Here is a 15,370-nt window from a genome sequence, read left to right on the forward strand (position 1 = left end):
CCTGGAGGGATGAGGTTAATGTTAAATAAAGTGAGAAGGAAGGAGTTTGCTCATGAAACTCTTCAAAGGCCAGGAAGTCTGCAAACAGAAACCTCAGATCCTGCGGATAAGGCAGCAGCCCAGGAATGAAAACAGAATTTCGGTGAAAATTCATGTCCCAGGTGGGAAATAAGGGAGGCTCTGACTGGAAGAGCAAAAATTGGTGCCCAACTTGTAAGTAAAAGGCAAAAGTAGATGCAAAAAGCTGAGCATGAAGTGTCTGTACAATTCAATGAACCAGCCAAATGAAAACCTCATCACTTCCTACCCTGTCTGATTTTAGTTCTGGTTTTTACTTTTGCCCTTCTCTGAGCAAAGGATCTGGCAGATTCCTTTCCCAGTCTTTCAAGCAATTTGTAAAGCTCAAACCTGGTCTAACAGGTGGGCTGGGAAACAACCCAAGTTGTATTTTCTCCACCATCATGACCATCATTTATTTTCTTTTTTCCACAGTATGTGAAAGGTGACTTGGAGTATATTGAAGTGTACAGCAGCTTCACAGTAGGATTTTCCTGGGATGCAAAAGAAGCCTGAGGACTTTTTACCCATTTTTCCACCAGCAGGGCAGGCACAGATGAGTGTTTTCTGATTTTTGTGCTTGAAGAATCTGAAGAATGCCTGTTCATTTGATTATTCTTTTTTATTCCTAATTAAAAAAAAATATTAGAGAAATGAGGTTAAAAATCACCTGTGTACTCCTTGATCATGTTTTCAACAGCACATTTATACCCCAGCCCAGAGAAAAGCAGAGGGGCTCCAGGCCTTGGTGTTTATGAGACTGGGGAAAGCCAAAGCTGTAAAATAACACCCTGACCCAGGTGAGCCTGATCCCAAATAACTGCTGGTCCCACGGGAATCTCATGAAGCAGCAACTCCTCACAAACCTGAATTATTTGTTACCACAGGGGAAAAACTTGGTTTAGGTCCATCTGCCAGGTAGGATAATACAAGGATGTAAGAATTTGACTTTAAAATATGTGATAGAAGCTTTAGTGCCAAGCTCTGCTAAAAAAAAACTTCCAAAACCTCTGGGGAAAGAACAGTAGAACATGAAGAATGAAAATATATGTATTGAAAAAAAACCAACCAAACAAAAAAAAACAAATAAAAACACTCCCAACCACTTGTGGCATTTCATCTACAACAAGATGTCTGATGGCTGAAAGGGCCAACAGAGGGAGAGGTGAATAGAGCTGATTATTTCTATGTTGAGAACCTGACAGGTTCTGTACTCCAAGCCTGCAGTCCCAGCTGATGGCTTGTCCATGGCCACTGAAACCTGCACCAAAATTGCCAGTTTTCTTTCCTTTCCAAGGAAATTTCCACTTTTGTACTGATGAACAGAAGAAAAGCCAGTTCCTCAAGTGTGGGCTGTGGAAGGGGGAGATGTTTCCATGGAGGTGAGTTCATGTGCAAGGGAATAAGCAGAGGGGTGTTTTCCATCAGGTGTGGGTTGCCAGAAATGGGCAGTGGGCAGGGAGAGAAGTTGATCCTTTGTGGATGGAGTCTGAACTCCTGCCAGAGAGGCTGCTCCTCTCTGGGTCCTGGCTTACTTCACAGCTACATCCACCCCACCTCCAGCAGCACCTGTGTGCTGCCCAACATTAATATATAAATATTAATTATATTTACTTAGAGTCTCAGTGTAGTGTTTACTTCAGTTGTGGAATTTATTTTATTTATTTTACAGCCTTAGCTTTCCCCCACATATTTCATCATCACTGAGTGTAACTCAGAGCAGGGCAGGGGAATGGTTCCTCCTTTCTTTGATCTCACTGAACAAGAGGGATTGCTGATATATTGTTGAACAGGTGAATTATTCGAAGTTTGCTGTCTCATGGCTTTCTGGCATAAGAAACAGTCTTTAAACACATTTCCTATTTTCTAATGTAACTATCTCAATATTTATTCTTTCAGGATTTATTGCTCTTTCCTTGCTTTTGATTATTTTTTCAGTCATGTGCATGAGTATTGCTCACTACAGAGTCCACATCTGTGTGTTGGCTAAGCTTGGGCATAAGAAATGAAAAACCGTGAACTGCTCTGCAGAATGTCCTCAGACATCCACAGATCAGCCTGACATGTGGTTGATTTTCAGCTCAAGCCATCCTGAGATACAGATGACCCTGTGAGAAAGAGCTGTGGCTGTTCCATCCAGTGTAAATGCAGAGATTTGTGGTCACAGCTGCTTTGTCCATGGGCATCACCACTGTCAGCACAGAAACCCTCACGCTGTTCTTCCTTGATGCATCAACATGGAAACTGCTGTGGGTTGTGTCTGTAGGGACAAACTTGGGACATTGACACCCTTTAAGAAGTTTATTATGAAGATACTGCCAGGATCAGTCACCATCAGACGCAGCTGGGAGATGAGAAGATGCAAAAGCCGTGTTGGTTGGCCTCGGATGCCTTCAGTGGCAGCTTCTGCAGCCCAGCAATTCCATGGATCTGTCTGAGCACCCCAGGGATGCTCCTGCACCTTCTCTGCTGCCCCAGGGGGCTGCAAGAGCCTTCTGGGGCCACCCAAAAACCACTCTGGGCCTTTGGGGAGCACATGGCACAGTGCAGAGTGGGGGCAAAGAAAAGCTTCTTTGGAAGATGCAAGCAGGAGAGCATCACCCACACTCTGACTTCCAGCTACCCTCAATGCTCATTCACATCCTTCTGGGACACTCAGGCTCAACTTTACTCGTGCCCTGAAGCCCTTGTGCAGAACCATCCATCACTGTGTCCCTGCAGCTCACAGGCAACATGAAGTCTACACAGCAATGTATAGAAAACATGAACTTTATTGAACTAACTACTCTTCCCAGCTTCAGCTAAGGGCTGAGAACATGAAACCTACACCTAAAAATCCTAAACTTGAACGCTTTGAAGAACTTTAACTGGGGGCAGAGAAGGCTTCTGGGAAACCTACTTTTCCTAATAACAAAAAGGGTTCCTAACACCTATGGGTGGGGATGTCCCAGTGCCGGGGCTCGGTCACACATTCCCTGCTGTGTCCAGCAAGGCCAGAGCCGAGCTGGGGCTGGGGAGTCACAGGAGAGGCGAGAGGTGGAATCTCCTCCTCTTCCCAGTGCCAGGGCCCCTTGGCCTCTTCCCCCTGGGCACCGGCCTCTGCCGGGGCTCATCCAGGCCCGGTTCTCCAGCAGCAGCTCCTCAGAGCAGCCGTGGCCCGGCACCACGGCCGTGCCCAGGCCGAGGAGCTCCGGCTCTTCAACACAAACAGCGGGAGCCCCATGGAAGGGGCACCGGGGCACTCCAGCCGGGCTCAGAACGGGCTCCCCTCACACCGCACACACGGCCCGGCTTCCTCAGAATCCCCCGGGGATGGCTCCCAGCCCTCCCTGCAGAGTCACAAACTCCATCCCAGCTTAGCCCGGGGGTGTCCCCAGCGCAGGGCACATAGCCATGGCACAGCCGCCACCTCTCCCCACAGCCCCCGGCACACGGGCCCGGACCCGCCGAGTGCCGGGGCAGAGCCAGGCCGGGGGAGCAGGGAGTGACAGTGTTTGTGTCCTGTGCTGGCCGCTGGGGAGCCACAGCTCCAGTGCTGTGTCCAGCTGAGGATCCCTCCATTGCTGAGGGACATTGAGGGGCTGGGGAAGGTGCAGGGCAGGGAAGGGAGCTGGGGAAGGGTGTGGAGCACATGTCCTGTGTGGAGCGGCTGAGGGAGCCCGGGGGCTCATGCTGGAGCTGGGGAGGACAGATCTGACTCTGGCAGCTGCGTGCCAGGTGGGGGCTGGCTCTGCTCCCAGGGAATAAGGGACAGGACAAGAGGACACAGTCTCAAGTGTGTCAGGCAAGGTTTAGGTTGGACGCTAGGAAGAATTTCTTCCCTGAAATGGTGATACTAGAATGGGCTGCCCATGCGTGTGGTGGATGCGCTGTGGCAAGAAGCGTTTAAGGAAAGGCTGGACGTGGCACGGTGGCGATCGGTCACAGTTGAGTCGCTGATCTCAGAGCGCTCCTCCAGCCCAATTTATCCCGCCATTCCGTGATGCCGTGTCCATCTGGCCGCACGCTTCGCTTCCCGCGGGGTTTGGCCCCGCCGCGCCGCCGTAGCGCGTTGCCTCAGAGCCGCGGTGGCCGCGGGTCCCGGCGATGTCGTTCCGCGACCTCCGCAGTGAGCGCGGCCGGGGCGGCGGGGCCGGGCCGGGCGGGATGGGGCACCCCCGGCTGGGCCTCCGGGGGGACTCCGGCTGCACACGGAGCTGCCGGCGGGCGGTGCCGCGGGGGTGCGGGGCTGAACCCGGCGGTCCCCGCCTGGGAGGGGTCCCCGCTCCGGGGGGCGGCACAGCCCTGCACGGGCGGGACTCCCCCCGCCCCTGGCGAACACAATTAAATGCTGGGTTTGCAGGGAGAGGCTGTGCCCGCGTTGGTTCAGCTCAGTGAATCTCCTTAAAAACGCCTGTTTTCACTTTGGCGTGTTTTCTGTTGCAATTAAATGATTGATGTTAATTATTGAGGTTTAATTTTGTACCGGGCATATCTCATGGTAACTAAGCAGCACTCTGTAGGAGATGGCAATCTTGGCAGAGCCCTTATTGGATATATAAGAAGAAATCCCTGCTCTTCCTCATTTTTCAGATTTTACTGAGATGATGAGGGCGCTGGGGTATCCTCGACTTATATCCATGGAGAATTTCCACACCCCAAACTTCATGCTTGTGTCAGAAGTGCTGCTGTGGCTGGTGAAAAGGTTGGTGATGAGGCCAACAGATTTTGGGCTGATGCTGGGATGTGGAGAGTGTGCTTGGAACTGATGGTGTGCTGTGAAATTGGGGAACTCAGTGATATTTAGTCACTCTTTGAGATCTGCTCTTCCAAATACCAGATAGAAATGTGGTAGCTTGCAGGTTTGTAGCTTAATGACACAGCCTGGAGTAGCAAACCCAGTGACTCAGTGCTGGCAGAGGTTGCACTCTGACGGTGGGCACACTCAATCAAAAGTAGCCTTATCTCTCTCCCATATTCTCCAAATTCCACAGCCATCCTGTCCATGTCTGACCTTTTATCCAAACAGGGTGATCTGTTGTGGGAGCTTCACCAAAACCCAGCCAGTTCTTGCCTTGTTGCTACAGCTGTTGGCTCATTGTGGTATTGAACTGCATCCAGAACATGTTTAAAAGAAATAAAATGATTTGGGTCTAATCTGCTACTGTCTAGTTGCAGTTTTACACCCACTCAACCCATTGACAGACTTTAGTTAAATATTCCTGGGTCTTGAAGTATTATTTGTTATACTTCTCTCTCCCATTTAAGTGTAAAATTATGGAGGTTTTTTAAGATGATGCAGTAGAACATTATAATTGAAACCAACATTGACCAGTTTGCCTGATCACTATTTTTTGGCCCAGATTAATATCTATTAACTTTAATTACCAAGTTGTTAGAAATTTGCAGAGTACTCCTGCAGTTGTAATGAAATAGGGATATACTCACAACCATTCAAAAATACTTGGATTAAGTTGCCTGAATAGTCTCTAAAATGCTGCTATTACACTGAGGGTCCAAATCACTGAATTTCCTTTTATTCTTCCCTGGTTCCTGCAGACTGGCCACTTCTAGAAGTTTCTGCATCTCACTCATGGATTTTCTTAAGCATTTCACAGATTTCAGTTAGTTTTTCCATAAGTTTCCTTTACTTGTGAGAGGAGTGTGTTTGAACTGATGTCTGGCTATGAGCTCGTGCAGTGTGTCAGGTTTTACAGCTCTTGCAGTTTGTACAACCCCTGTGTGTCCATTCCAGGCTCTGGATGCCCCAGTCTGCAGCAGGAATTTACACATTTATTTTCCAGTCTTGTCCGTGCTGACTTTGTGTGTTTGATTTTTGCCTCACAGCTGAACCAGGCTCTTCTGTTCTAATCTCCAGCTGTTGTTTGCACAGGTATGAACCTCAGAGTGACATTCCTGCGGATGTGGAGACGGAGCAGGACCGGGTTTTCTTCATTAAAGCCGTGGCTCAGTTCATGGTGAGTCTGCCCAGGAGAATGTGCTTGGAATGTGCTTGGGCTGAAATCCTGAAAACCTGAAATCCTGGTTCCATGGCAGCTTTAGAGCTTTCTCTCTTAACCCCACAGAGTTTCCCTGCAAGGGGTGGCTGAGTTTGTATTACATTCTGGTGCTGCTTTATCCCTGGAAGTGTCCAATGCCAGGATGGACAGGACTTGGAGCAGCCTGGGACAGTGAAAGGTGTCCCATGGCAGGGGTGGAACTGGATGAGCTTTAGGGTCCCTTCCAACCCAAACCATTCCATGCTTCTGTGATGCTGTGTCTTGTGCTGGTGGAAATTTGAAGAGGACAGTGCATACTGTTACTGACATTCTGTACTTCTATCTGCAGAACTGGGATCTAAATAAAATATTGGGATCTAAACCAGTATTCATCCTTATCTCTCCTTATTTATAAATAAAAGGTAACAGTGGAAGATGCAGCTGTAGATGGGAAATGTTTTTAAACTATTTAAATTGTTTTAGAAGAGATCCCACCATGGTTATTGGTAATCTTGGATGTCTGATTCTTTCCTGTGCTTGAATAATCCTAATTTCTGATGTTTTCATTATGATATAGGATCATGTATTGGTATATGTTGCATGAGGTTTCCCATAGATCAAGGCATGTGTTCTTCTCTCAGATCAATTTTTTTATGCATGAGCATATTTAGGTTGGGCTATCAACTTTTTTAGTCTTGTGGAATAAAACAACACTGTTCTTCATATAATTCATGTTATTTTGAAGCAGTGTGAGCCTTTGATGTTATCACACACTTAGATTAACACTCTTTGTGATGTGAAAAGAGCTTTCTGGGGCTGCAGGTGGATCTGGAAGTAATGGAAGTTTTTATGCTAATACCAAAGATGAATTACAATACTTTTTTTAAGAATTTAAAACATATTAAAATGTCATTTTAACAATATTTCCCTTGTCATTTGTGACTAGTGTGCACCATAAATTCTCTTAATTCTTAATTTTGCCATGTTCAGAGCAGGGTACATTCCTGTACATATTAGAATGTACTTTTGAGCCCTGGAGCATCAGGAGATGGAGTGAACAGGTCTGTTTTGTTTGGAAGGGTTTCCCCCTCCAAGCACAAGTCTGGAAGCAGAAATAATGCAATGCTTTTCACTAGCTGATTTCATGTCAGAAATCCCAGGAGTTTTGGAGAATTACATAATATGATTCAGAAAATGAAATGAATGGAAATTACTTTAATCATCCTGTACTTAGTCTCAGTTAATATTACAAATTAATGTGGGCATTATTGTAGGTTTTCAGCATTTTCAGGATGAGAGAAGCTTGTAGACATTTCCTTAATAATTCACTGTCCATGCAATCCACAATTATCTTCCCCAGGAGTTAATGGCTTTATGTGTCCGTGGGCAGATGTGATGGAGACAGAATTGTCTCAGAAGAGAATGTCAGGACAGATCAATCACCAGGGAATGTAACAGGAGCCTTGCTCTGCTTTACTGAACAGGGAGTGAGGGAGGTGTTAATTTTCCACACAAATTAGATACTGCTCTGTGTTCCTGGCAGCTGGAGAATTTACCAAATGTCTCCTTCCCAGACCCAAAAGTTCTGAAGTGCCTCCAAGGTCACCTTAGGTGGGTTTTTAATCAGCTCCCTCCCTAGAGCTGCCCTGATCAGTGGGGCTCAGTATCTGGCTTCTGCTTGAGCCCACTTGGATCCAAATTTGAAATAGAGTGCAACAAATATGAGTTCATCTCATAGAAATTCATTCATGAAAACAAATTCAGCAACTCAAGGGCACAAAACCTTTTGCAAGAGTCAGACATTACAGACAGATTTGGCTTCTTGATATTAATGAAGCAGATTGTGAAGTTAAGCAAATTTTCTGGCTGTTGCTGCTGTTCTTGTTGTATATTTATATTTTTTTGTTGCATTTAACCATCTGATCTTCAGAATAAATAGCTGTGGTTTCTAGTGGTTCTGTAAAACCAGAAAAAAAATGTTATAAAATAAAACAAATTAAATAGGTGGGTGTCTCAAACATGAAGTGATGGAGGTGTATTTCCAAACATGAAGTTGTCTTCTTGACTCCACAGTGCTGTTGTGCCAGTCTGAAAAATAAATTTGTCTGTGTATTTTTTCTCTTTTTAAGTAGCCTCCGAATGAAAACTCTTTTTTTTCCTCTTACTAGACATTGATTTTACTCTCTTGAGGGTGAATGAAGCAGAAATTGGAACTCCTGTTTCTAACAACATCCTTTATAATTTAGTGCATCAGTCCCCTTTGGATAGGGGATGTTTAATAGAGTCTGTCAATTTAATGACCACTTCTCCTAAAATGGAATACTTGCTGTTTCTGCAATTAATTTTTTAGATTGCTTCTACTGCAAGGGAAGGGAGGTGAACATACCTGGCTTTTCACTTTGTGTCTTGGCTCACTGGAGGTCATTCTGAGACCAGCATTTCAAAAGCAATTAGGAATCTTTTGTGCTGTGAGTCTCATTTTCCCCTGGCTCAGGGTGCACAGCATCAGGAGCCTGTTCTGGAAGTTTGGGCTTCAATTTTCAGGAATCACAGAAGAGTTGGGACCTTGAGCTCTGGCAGCCTTGGGGCAGTGCCCCCCGCTTTGGGGGAAGGATCTTTTCCTGAGATCCCACCTGACCCTCTCCTAACACAACTCCAGCCAATCCCTGGGTCCTTTCTGTGCAAACAGATACAAAGAGTCATTTTCCTCTGCTGGGTTGAGATTTTGGGGAAATATTTGTTGGAAAGTAAAATCTTATTTTAAAGTCACAAAGTTTTGACAAAATACACCTGAATAAACATGGGCCAATATGCATTTGCTTTGTTTCTTTGGAAAAGCTGGAGCCAAATCCATGGTTTGAAGTGTGCTGCTTTCTCTCTTCAGTTTCATAGGATTTTTTCCTTCAGTCCATTGTTCAGTGAAGCTCAATGCAGAGCTTTTAATTGTATTGTATCAAATATTGTAATATCTGAATCTCTTCCCCCAGCTTGAAGATCCTACTCTATCAGAGGCTGAGGGAATGTGAATTCCTTCCAGGAACACTGCAGAACCAAAGCTGTGTAATACCACCAGTGACTCATGGATAGGCTCTATCTGCTACAGCTTTCCCAAAGGAGAAACATTTCAGCAGAACTTTCATCTTAAAAATCTACTGAAAATAAGATGTTAAGTCACTTTTGTGCTTCATGTATCATTTTTAAGCTTAATTTTTGGATTGTAACTAGTGACCATAATTTTTTTTTTTCTTGCTTCCTTGTTTAGTTATACCACCACAAAGACTCCCTCAAAGTTCAATCTGAAATTTGTGGTTGGCTCCTTGTGGCTATTCATTTATAATATAAACTTACCAGGAATTTCAAGAATGACATTTATGCCCTTTTTGTAACAGATAGTAATTTTCCCCCTTTATTATTTTGAAGCACAAAAAGATAATCTTAGAATTTTTAATGTTTTTTTCCTTTTTGTTCTGTCTGTACCTTTCAGAGATGGGAGGCAAGGGAATGAAATCACTAATATCATAGCAGGGGAAAAATTGAGAGAAACAAGAAAACATTTGGAAGGTGCTGATGGAAGAGAAGACAGTTAAATTAGGATAACTGATCTTATTCTTGCAACTCATTAAGGGTGAAATTTACCTCTCTGCAGCATCATCACAAGACCTGGGCAGCACTTACTTTCCACTTAAACTTAATTTGAATTTAAGTGGTGCATAGGGTTTTTGCAGATCTTTATTCAGGGAAGAAATAATGATAGTTTGATGGTTTTTCTGCAAATGTTCTGACATGCAAAAAGCGCACAGCTTTCAGAAAAAAATTCTTCTAGTGATACCAGTATTATGATGAGGCAAACTGGGTGTCCAAACAGGAGGAATTATTCTGTTCAGCAGAGCCTGGTGCCCCCAGAAAGATCTTTGAGTGCAGATAACTGAGGATTTTTTTCTTTGTGACTGCTGAATTCTTTCTTTCTTGCCCAAGGCTACCAAGGCTCACATCAAGCTGAACACGAAGAAGCTGTACCAGGCCGATGGATACGCGGTGAAGGAGCTGCTCAAGGTCACCTCGGTGCTCTACGGGGCCATGAACACCCAGGGAGGGGAGCGTGCAGACCTCCCCGAGGAGGACAGCACCAAGTTCAAGTTTGATCTGGGCTCAAAAGTAAGCAAAACTGGCACTCTTGTGTTCACTTGGGAAAAGCTCATCTAGATGTTTTCTAGCTGAAATTTAAAAGGAGAATATTCTGGCAAGGCAGTATGCAGGGTTTTATATCAGACTTTCAGTTGGTGGGGTTCTATGATTTATTTTAATCTCTGAATTCTCAACCAGAAGCATAATACAAGGCAACAGTGGCACAAAATTGGTTCTGTTTGTATTGAAATGCTTTGGACACCATAGAAATATTGGAATATAAAATTGGAATAAAAATTATTTTCTATCTACTAAACTTTTGCATCAGGAGGAGGTTCCAAAATACTGACTGAAAGTTGATTTTCAGCCCATTTGCATTGAAAGAAAGTCTTCCTGTGACCCTAACAGACATCAAAGCTGTTCCAGCCCTTAAAATAAAAGCCATCTCTAGATATTTCAGAAGCACCTTCACTAAATACTTGAAAAAAACAATAACCCAGCACTTTGCTAAATAAGAGGAATTTCTGTTACTACTTTTGTAAGTAAAGATGTCCCTGCCCATGGCAGGGGTGGGAGTGGATGAGCTTTAGGGTCTCTTCCCACACAAACCATTCTATGATTCTCAGTTCCTGTGATTCTTGAGAAAATGGCAGACCCACAAGTGATTCTCCTCTGTGTTAGTCTGATGTGTCTCTGAAAAAACAAGGAAAAAACACTCGGTAGATGCTCAAAATTTCATTACTTACATTGCAGGCTCGTCCCATTCCTTTTGGTATATGAAGTTTTTACTTCTGCTTATGAAAAAGGTGATATTTCCCTTTGTCATGGGCAGCACATGAACCAACAACTGTCTGAGCCACAGTTCTGAGGAGATTTGTGGGTTTGTTTTTTCCTTGGCCTAAAGTATCTAGGGTTTCACTCAGAAACCTGTACCCAACAGGGCCTCACCTGGACTGTTTCAAAGCCAAGAGAGGCTCTGTTCACTTATTCTAGAGAACAACCTCTGGCAGAGTTTTGACCTCCAGTGCAATTTTGACACCAAAATGAGAAATACCATGGGTATTCTTTGTGATGTTGGGGATTCTCCTGCTATTCAGCGCTGTTGCTGTGTTCCCAGATTGCTGACTTGAAGGCAGCTAGACAGCTTGCTTCTGAAATCACCTCCAAAGGAGCAGTCCTGTACGACTTACTTGGCAAAGAGGTGGAACTGAGGGTAAGTACATGCTGGAGAGCGTGGAAAAACTTGTGTCCATTGAGTGCCTCAGAGGAAAAAAGGGGAAAAAAATCTCAGTTCATATTAACATCTGCATCTGACATGAATACTCTGTGAGTTTGAAGGAATGGGCCTGGCAGTTTGCATTTCCTTCCTACTCCTATTCATGGCTGGACTGCAGGCAGTCTGAGAGAACAGCTTGGCATTTTCTCTTCAGCAGAAAACTGAAATACTCTCTGCTTGGAAACACGTGTGCAGACTGTGGTGGTGGGGATGGATATTCTAACAGATAAATGATGAATGCTGTTAGTTTTCCAAGGGCAAGGCTCATTATTTCTGTGGCAGGAGCTGGAGGCATCACAGCCTGCAGGGTACATGTTCTTGAGCTTAGCTGGAGAAGGAAAATCAAAAGCTGTTGTATGAAGTCAGGGCACACTGCCAGGAAGTCTTGCCATTATTTTTTTCAGTGTCTTTATCTGCAATGCTGGAGATTCTTCACTTTCTGAAAAGAGACTTCAAAGGAGGGAGACCCTGCATGGTGTTGGAAATGTTCAGATGTCTGAGCTGTAGGGAGTGCACCCTTAAGAGCTGTAAACTCTGAGCCTCGACAATTAATGCTCCCAGAGCCTTGTTTGATGGGGTACAGGTATTTCAAAGGGTGGCTGATACCCTGGGAAGTTCCTCCATGGAACACTGCCTTTCCTGCTGGATCCATACATCACTGTGCTGTGCAGGGTGTTTGTACTTCAAAAGTGAGGGAGAAGTGATAATCCACTTTAACTCAACATGCACCAGTGTCACACAACTGTTAATCAGTTACTTCTCCTCTTGCACTCTTGCCTAATTTCTTGGTTTTGAAGGAGTTTTCACACAGCTGTTGTGTGATATGTTAATATTTGCTTTAGTGGAGCATTTCACCCTTTTGCTCTGAGTACACCATCCCTGTAACTGCTAAAAGTCAAATATGTATCAGGCATTTTTAAAAGTACTCAAGCATTGGTTTGAATTGGGTGTTGTTTAGCCACTTGAAATCAAGGGTTTTTAGTACACAGAGTTTAGAACTGGGCCCTGGCAAAGGGCCCAGCACAAGTGGAGTGTGCTGAAAGCATGGGCTGAAAAATGGAGAAATAAGAAAGTGCTTCAGTGCAGCCACTTCTCAGTGAGGCCATTAAGAACTCTGGAGTGGGAGCCTACTTAGAGGTGCCATTTCTAAAAGGATTGGATTTCTTGGAGAGAGCAGTGAGCACGTGTTCCTTGTGGCTGAGGGTCAAGATGGGGCCAGCTAATCCTGTGTGGGTGCACAGGTTGTATTTTGCAAAAAGATTTGGCAGATGGAATTTGTTATCTTTAGGAAATGCTGTCCTGGGGAAGGTGACTCTGAGTGCATTGCCTAAAGACAGCAGGTAACAGTGGCAGCACAGGGGGAGCCTCCAAAGAGCTGCAGAAGAGGCTTTTGAGCTCTATTCCTTATGATTTGGGGCTGGTTCCAAGGTTTTTCAGTGATTTGTTAAACCTGAAGGACCCAGTTTTGGCTGGCATGTTAAATGTCAAGTTTGGTACATGCAACAAACCTGAGACTTGAGCATGTAGCAAAGCAAACAGGTTTCAGGTTAAAAGTTAGGAGACTGTAGGAGCCTGTTTTGCAGCAGAATTTGTGGTTTTTAATCATCAGCCCCCAACTTTGCCTTTCACTCAAAGGATGAAATTTGCCCATCACGGGAGAGGCTTCAAGCCAAACTCTGCTGGGTTTTTTCATCACTGTTGGGTCTGGGGTTTTTGTCAGTGCTGAGGGCAGACAGGAATTGCCCTTGCTCATCTACACATCCTCCCTGGATCCTTCAGGGAGAGGTGCTCAGGAATGGCATCCTCTGCCTGCCCTTCCCACCCCATTCCTGGTGGGAAAGGACTGAAGTTCATTCTGGCTTTGGGTGGGGAGTAGAGCTTTGCTGGTAAGCACCAAATTAGCTGCCATTAAACCAAGATTACTTCTATTGCTTTTTAATGTGCAGATTATTGATTTCCATTGGTTATTTTCTTCTGGCAGTGCCTGGCTAATTAATGCTCACACTAAGTGGCACTGCCAGAGGGTTTGTGCTGTTGAAGGGCAGGGGAGCAGTGTGGTTTAAATTTTTTATTCCATTATCTCCTGAAACTTGCTGCATGTGATAAAATCTATCAACAGCTGTCATATTTTTTAAAGGAATTTGAAAACATGGAAGTTTTTATGTTCGCTGAATCTCTTTTCTCTTTCTTTTTCCAATCCATTCATTTCCAAATATTTAAATAAAAGCCGTTCCTACCTAAGCTTCAACCAGCTGATGATAAATCTTATTTCTCTTAAGTGAAGATGGCTTCATTTTCCAGGAACTCTAAAGGAAATGCCAGCATTTGCCACTAATGGGTTGACTAGATCTGTTTTCATAGTCTGAGCAGCTTTTGGGGAAAGAACATTGGGGAAAAGTGAAGTAAAACTCATTTTGTTTGGAAATGTTGACTCTAATTTGCTCCACAACCTTTACCTTCTCTGTTGGAGTCTTTTTTCACATAATTTGTATAGAAACTGTGTAGAAAAACTTCATACACTAGAAAAAATTTCATTGCTCCAAGTCGTGAAACACTTTTTTTAATAAATTACTTTCTGAATAAAAACAAATTTCAGCTGAAGAAGAATTTAGGGGAATGGTTCCTTTAGATTTATTTAAGGTAGAGAGTGCTGCAAATGTATGTACATATTTTTGGGAAAGAGTTGAAGTCTGATTTCTTGGAAATGTGGTTCTGTGCCTTTCTGAATCCTTTGCAAATACCTTATTCTCTGACTGAATATACAGTTCTTCTGTATATTTAAACTGCTTCCCAAGTTAATCTGTAATGCTGAAAAAGAATCTTTAATTAACAGGAGAGGAAGAAACAAAACCTACAGGGTGTGCTGAATTCAGACTATGGTGGTGTTAAGTTATGTGGGAGAAAATATTCCAGACAACCCCCAAAGCTGTATTTCCAGAGATAAATCCCAAATACAATTACTGAGTTCCATGGGAGCTGTGTTGTTTCTAGCCCAGCTGTGGATGAGCACAGTGCACGTTATTGGTGTCCCGTGGCAGTGCTGCAGACACAGAATTTGTATTTTAAAACACATTTAAGCATTACATTTGGAAGGTAATTTGCAGCTTCCAGTCTTGCTGGTGTAATATTGGAATACAGAAATTGCAATTGGGATTTGTAGTTTAGTGGAGCTGATGAATGAGTTTGGTACTGCACAGTGAGATCCCTAAATGAAAAGCCAATTCCATGCAAATTCCATGCATGGAGAAATACATCTTCATCTTTATTGTTTCCTTTCCTGCCAGGGGCACTTTCTCTGCATTTCATTGCCATGTAACTTTAATTCTCAGAATATTTACAGTTACCTTTGGAAGAGTAACCAGGCAAGCTGAGTTCTGGGTGGTTTTTTTTTTCACAGGGAAGGTGGGGTTGATTTGGATTTGAAATGGGGATGAGAGATTTTGTTTGGATTTCTTTCTCTGTCTTCCCACACGGTACTTAATGAATGGAGAAAAGAAGAAGCTGAAAATACCAGTCTGTGATTACGGCTGTCAAACCCCAAATCAAGTAAAGTAGCAAGAGAATTGATGTCAGCACTCAGGCAAAATGCAGCACTGCTTCCCTATGCATTCCTTTTTCTGGGATCTACACAGCTGTCATTCTGTACATGGAAAAAGATGTTGGAAAAGCCAGTGGTGCTCTGTATCCTAAAAACATGGCAAGGTGGGGGAAATGGCCAGATTAACCTTTGGGAGAAGGGAGGGGGTGATGAGCTGGTCCAAGTCACTCTTCAGCTCAAAATAAAGCAGTAGTGAGACTTTCAAGGGCAGTTGTCCTCAGCTGAGGAAGGGTTCTCTTGAATTATCCTACAAGGGAAATCCAAAAGGAAAAATTCCTGGCTGTTTATAACTCTGAGTGCCTCCCAGTCTGCTTCTGCCAGAGGTCCTGGGCCACA

The 15,370-nt window shown here is 44.1% G+C and overlaps 1 protein-coding gene across 2 annotated transcripts in view; it reads left to right on the forward strand.

Moving 5' to 3' along the window:
* Positions 1-4,063: 4,063 nt before the first annotated feature.
* The window catches only part of IFT38 (intraflagellar transport 38), a 55,204-nt gene continuing 43,897 nt past the window's right edge, over positions 4,064-15,370 (forward strand). For both annotated transcript variants that reach the window (XM_014252513.2, XM_005522814.2), the window contains exons 1-5: positions 4,064-4,165; positions 4,630-4,741; positions 5,930-6,014; positions 10,011-10,190; positions 11,278-11,373. In XM_014252513.2, coding sequence (XP_014107988.2) covers positions 4,144-4,165; positions 4,630-4,741; positions 5,930-6,014; positions 10,011-10,190; positions 11,278-11,373 — 495 coding nt within the window. In that variant the 5' untranslated portion in view covers positions 4,064-4,143. The remainder of the gene's footprint in view (positions 4,166-4,629; positions 4,742-5,929; positions 6,015-10,010; positions 10,191-11,277; positions 11,374-15,370) is intronic.

Source organism: Pseudopodoces humilis, chromosome 18 (genome assembly GCF_049639895.1).
Source record: "Pseudopodoces humilis isolate 2021_Gansu_Grassland_sample_001 chromosome 18, ASM4963989v1, whole genome shotgun sequence".
In the NCBI taxonomy this organism is placed as follows: domain Eukaryota; kingdom Metazoa; phylum Chordata; class Aves; order Passeriformes; family Paridae; genus Pseudopodoces; species Pseudopodoces humilis.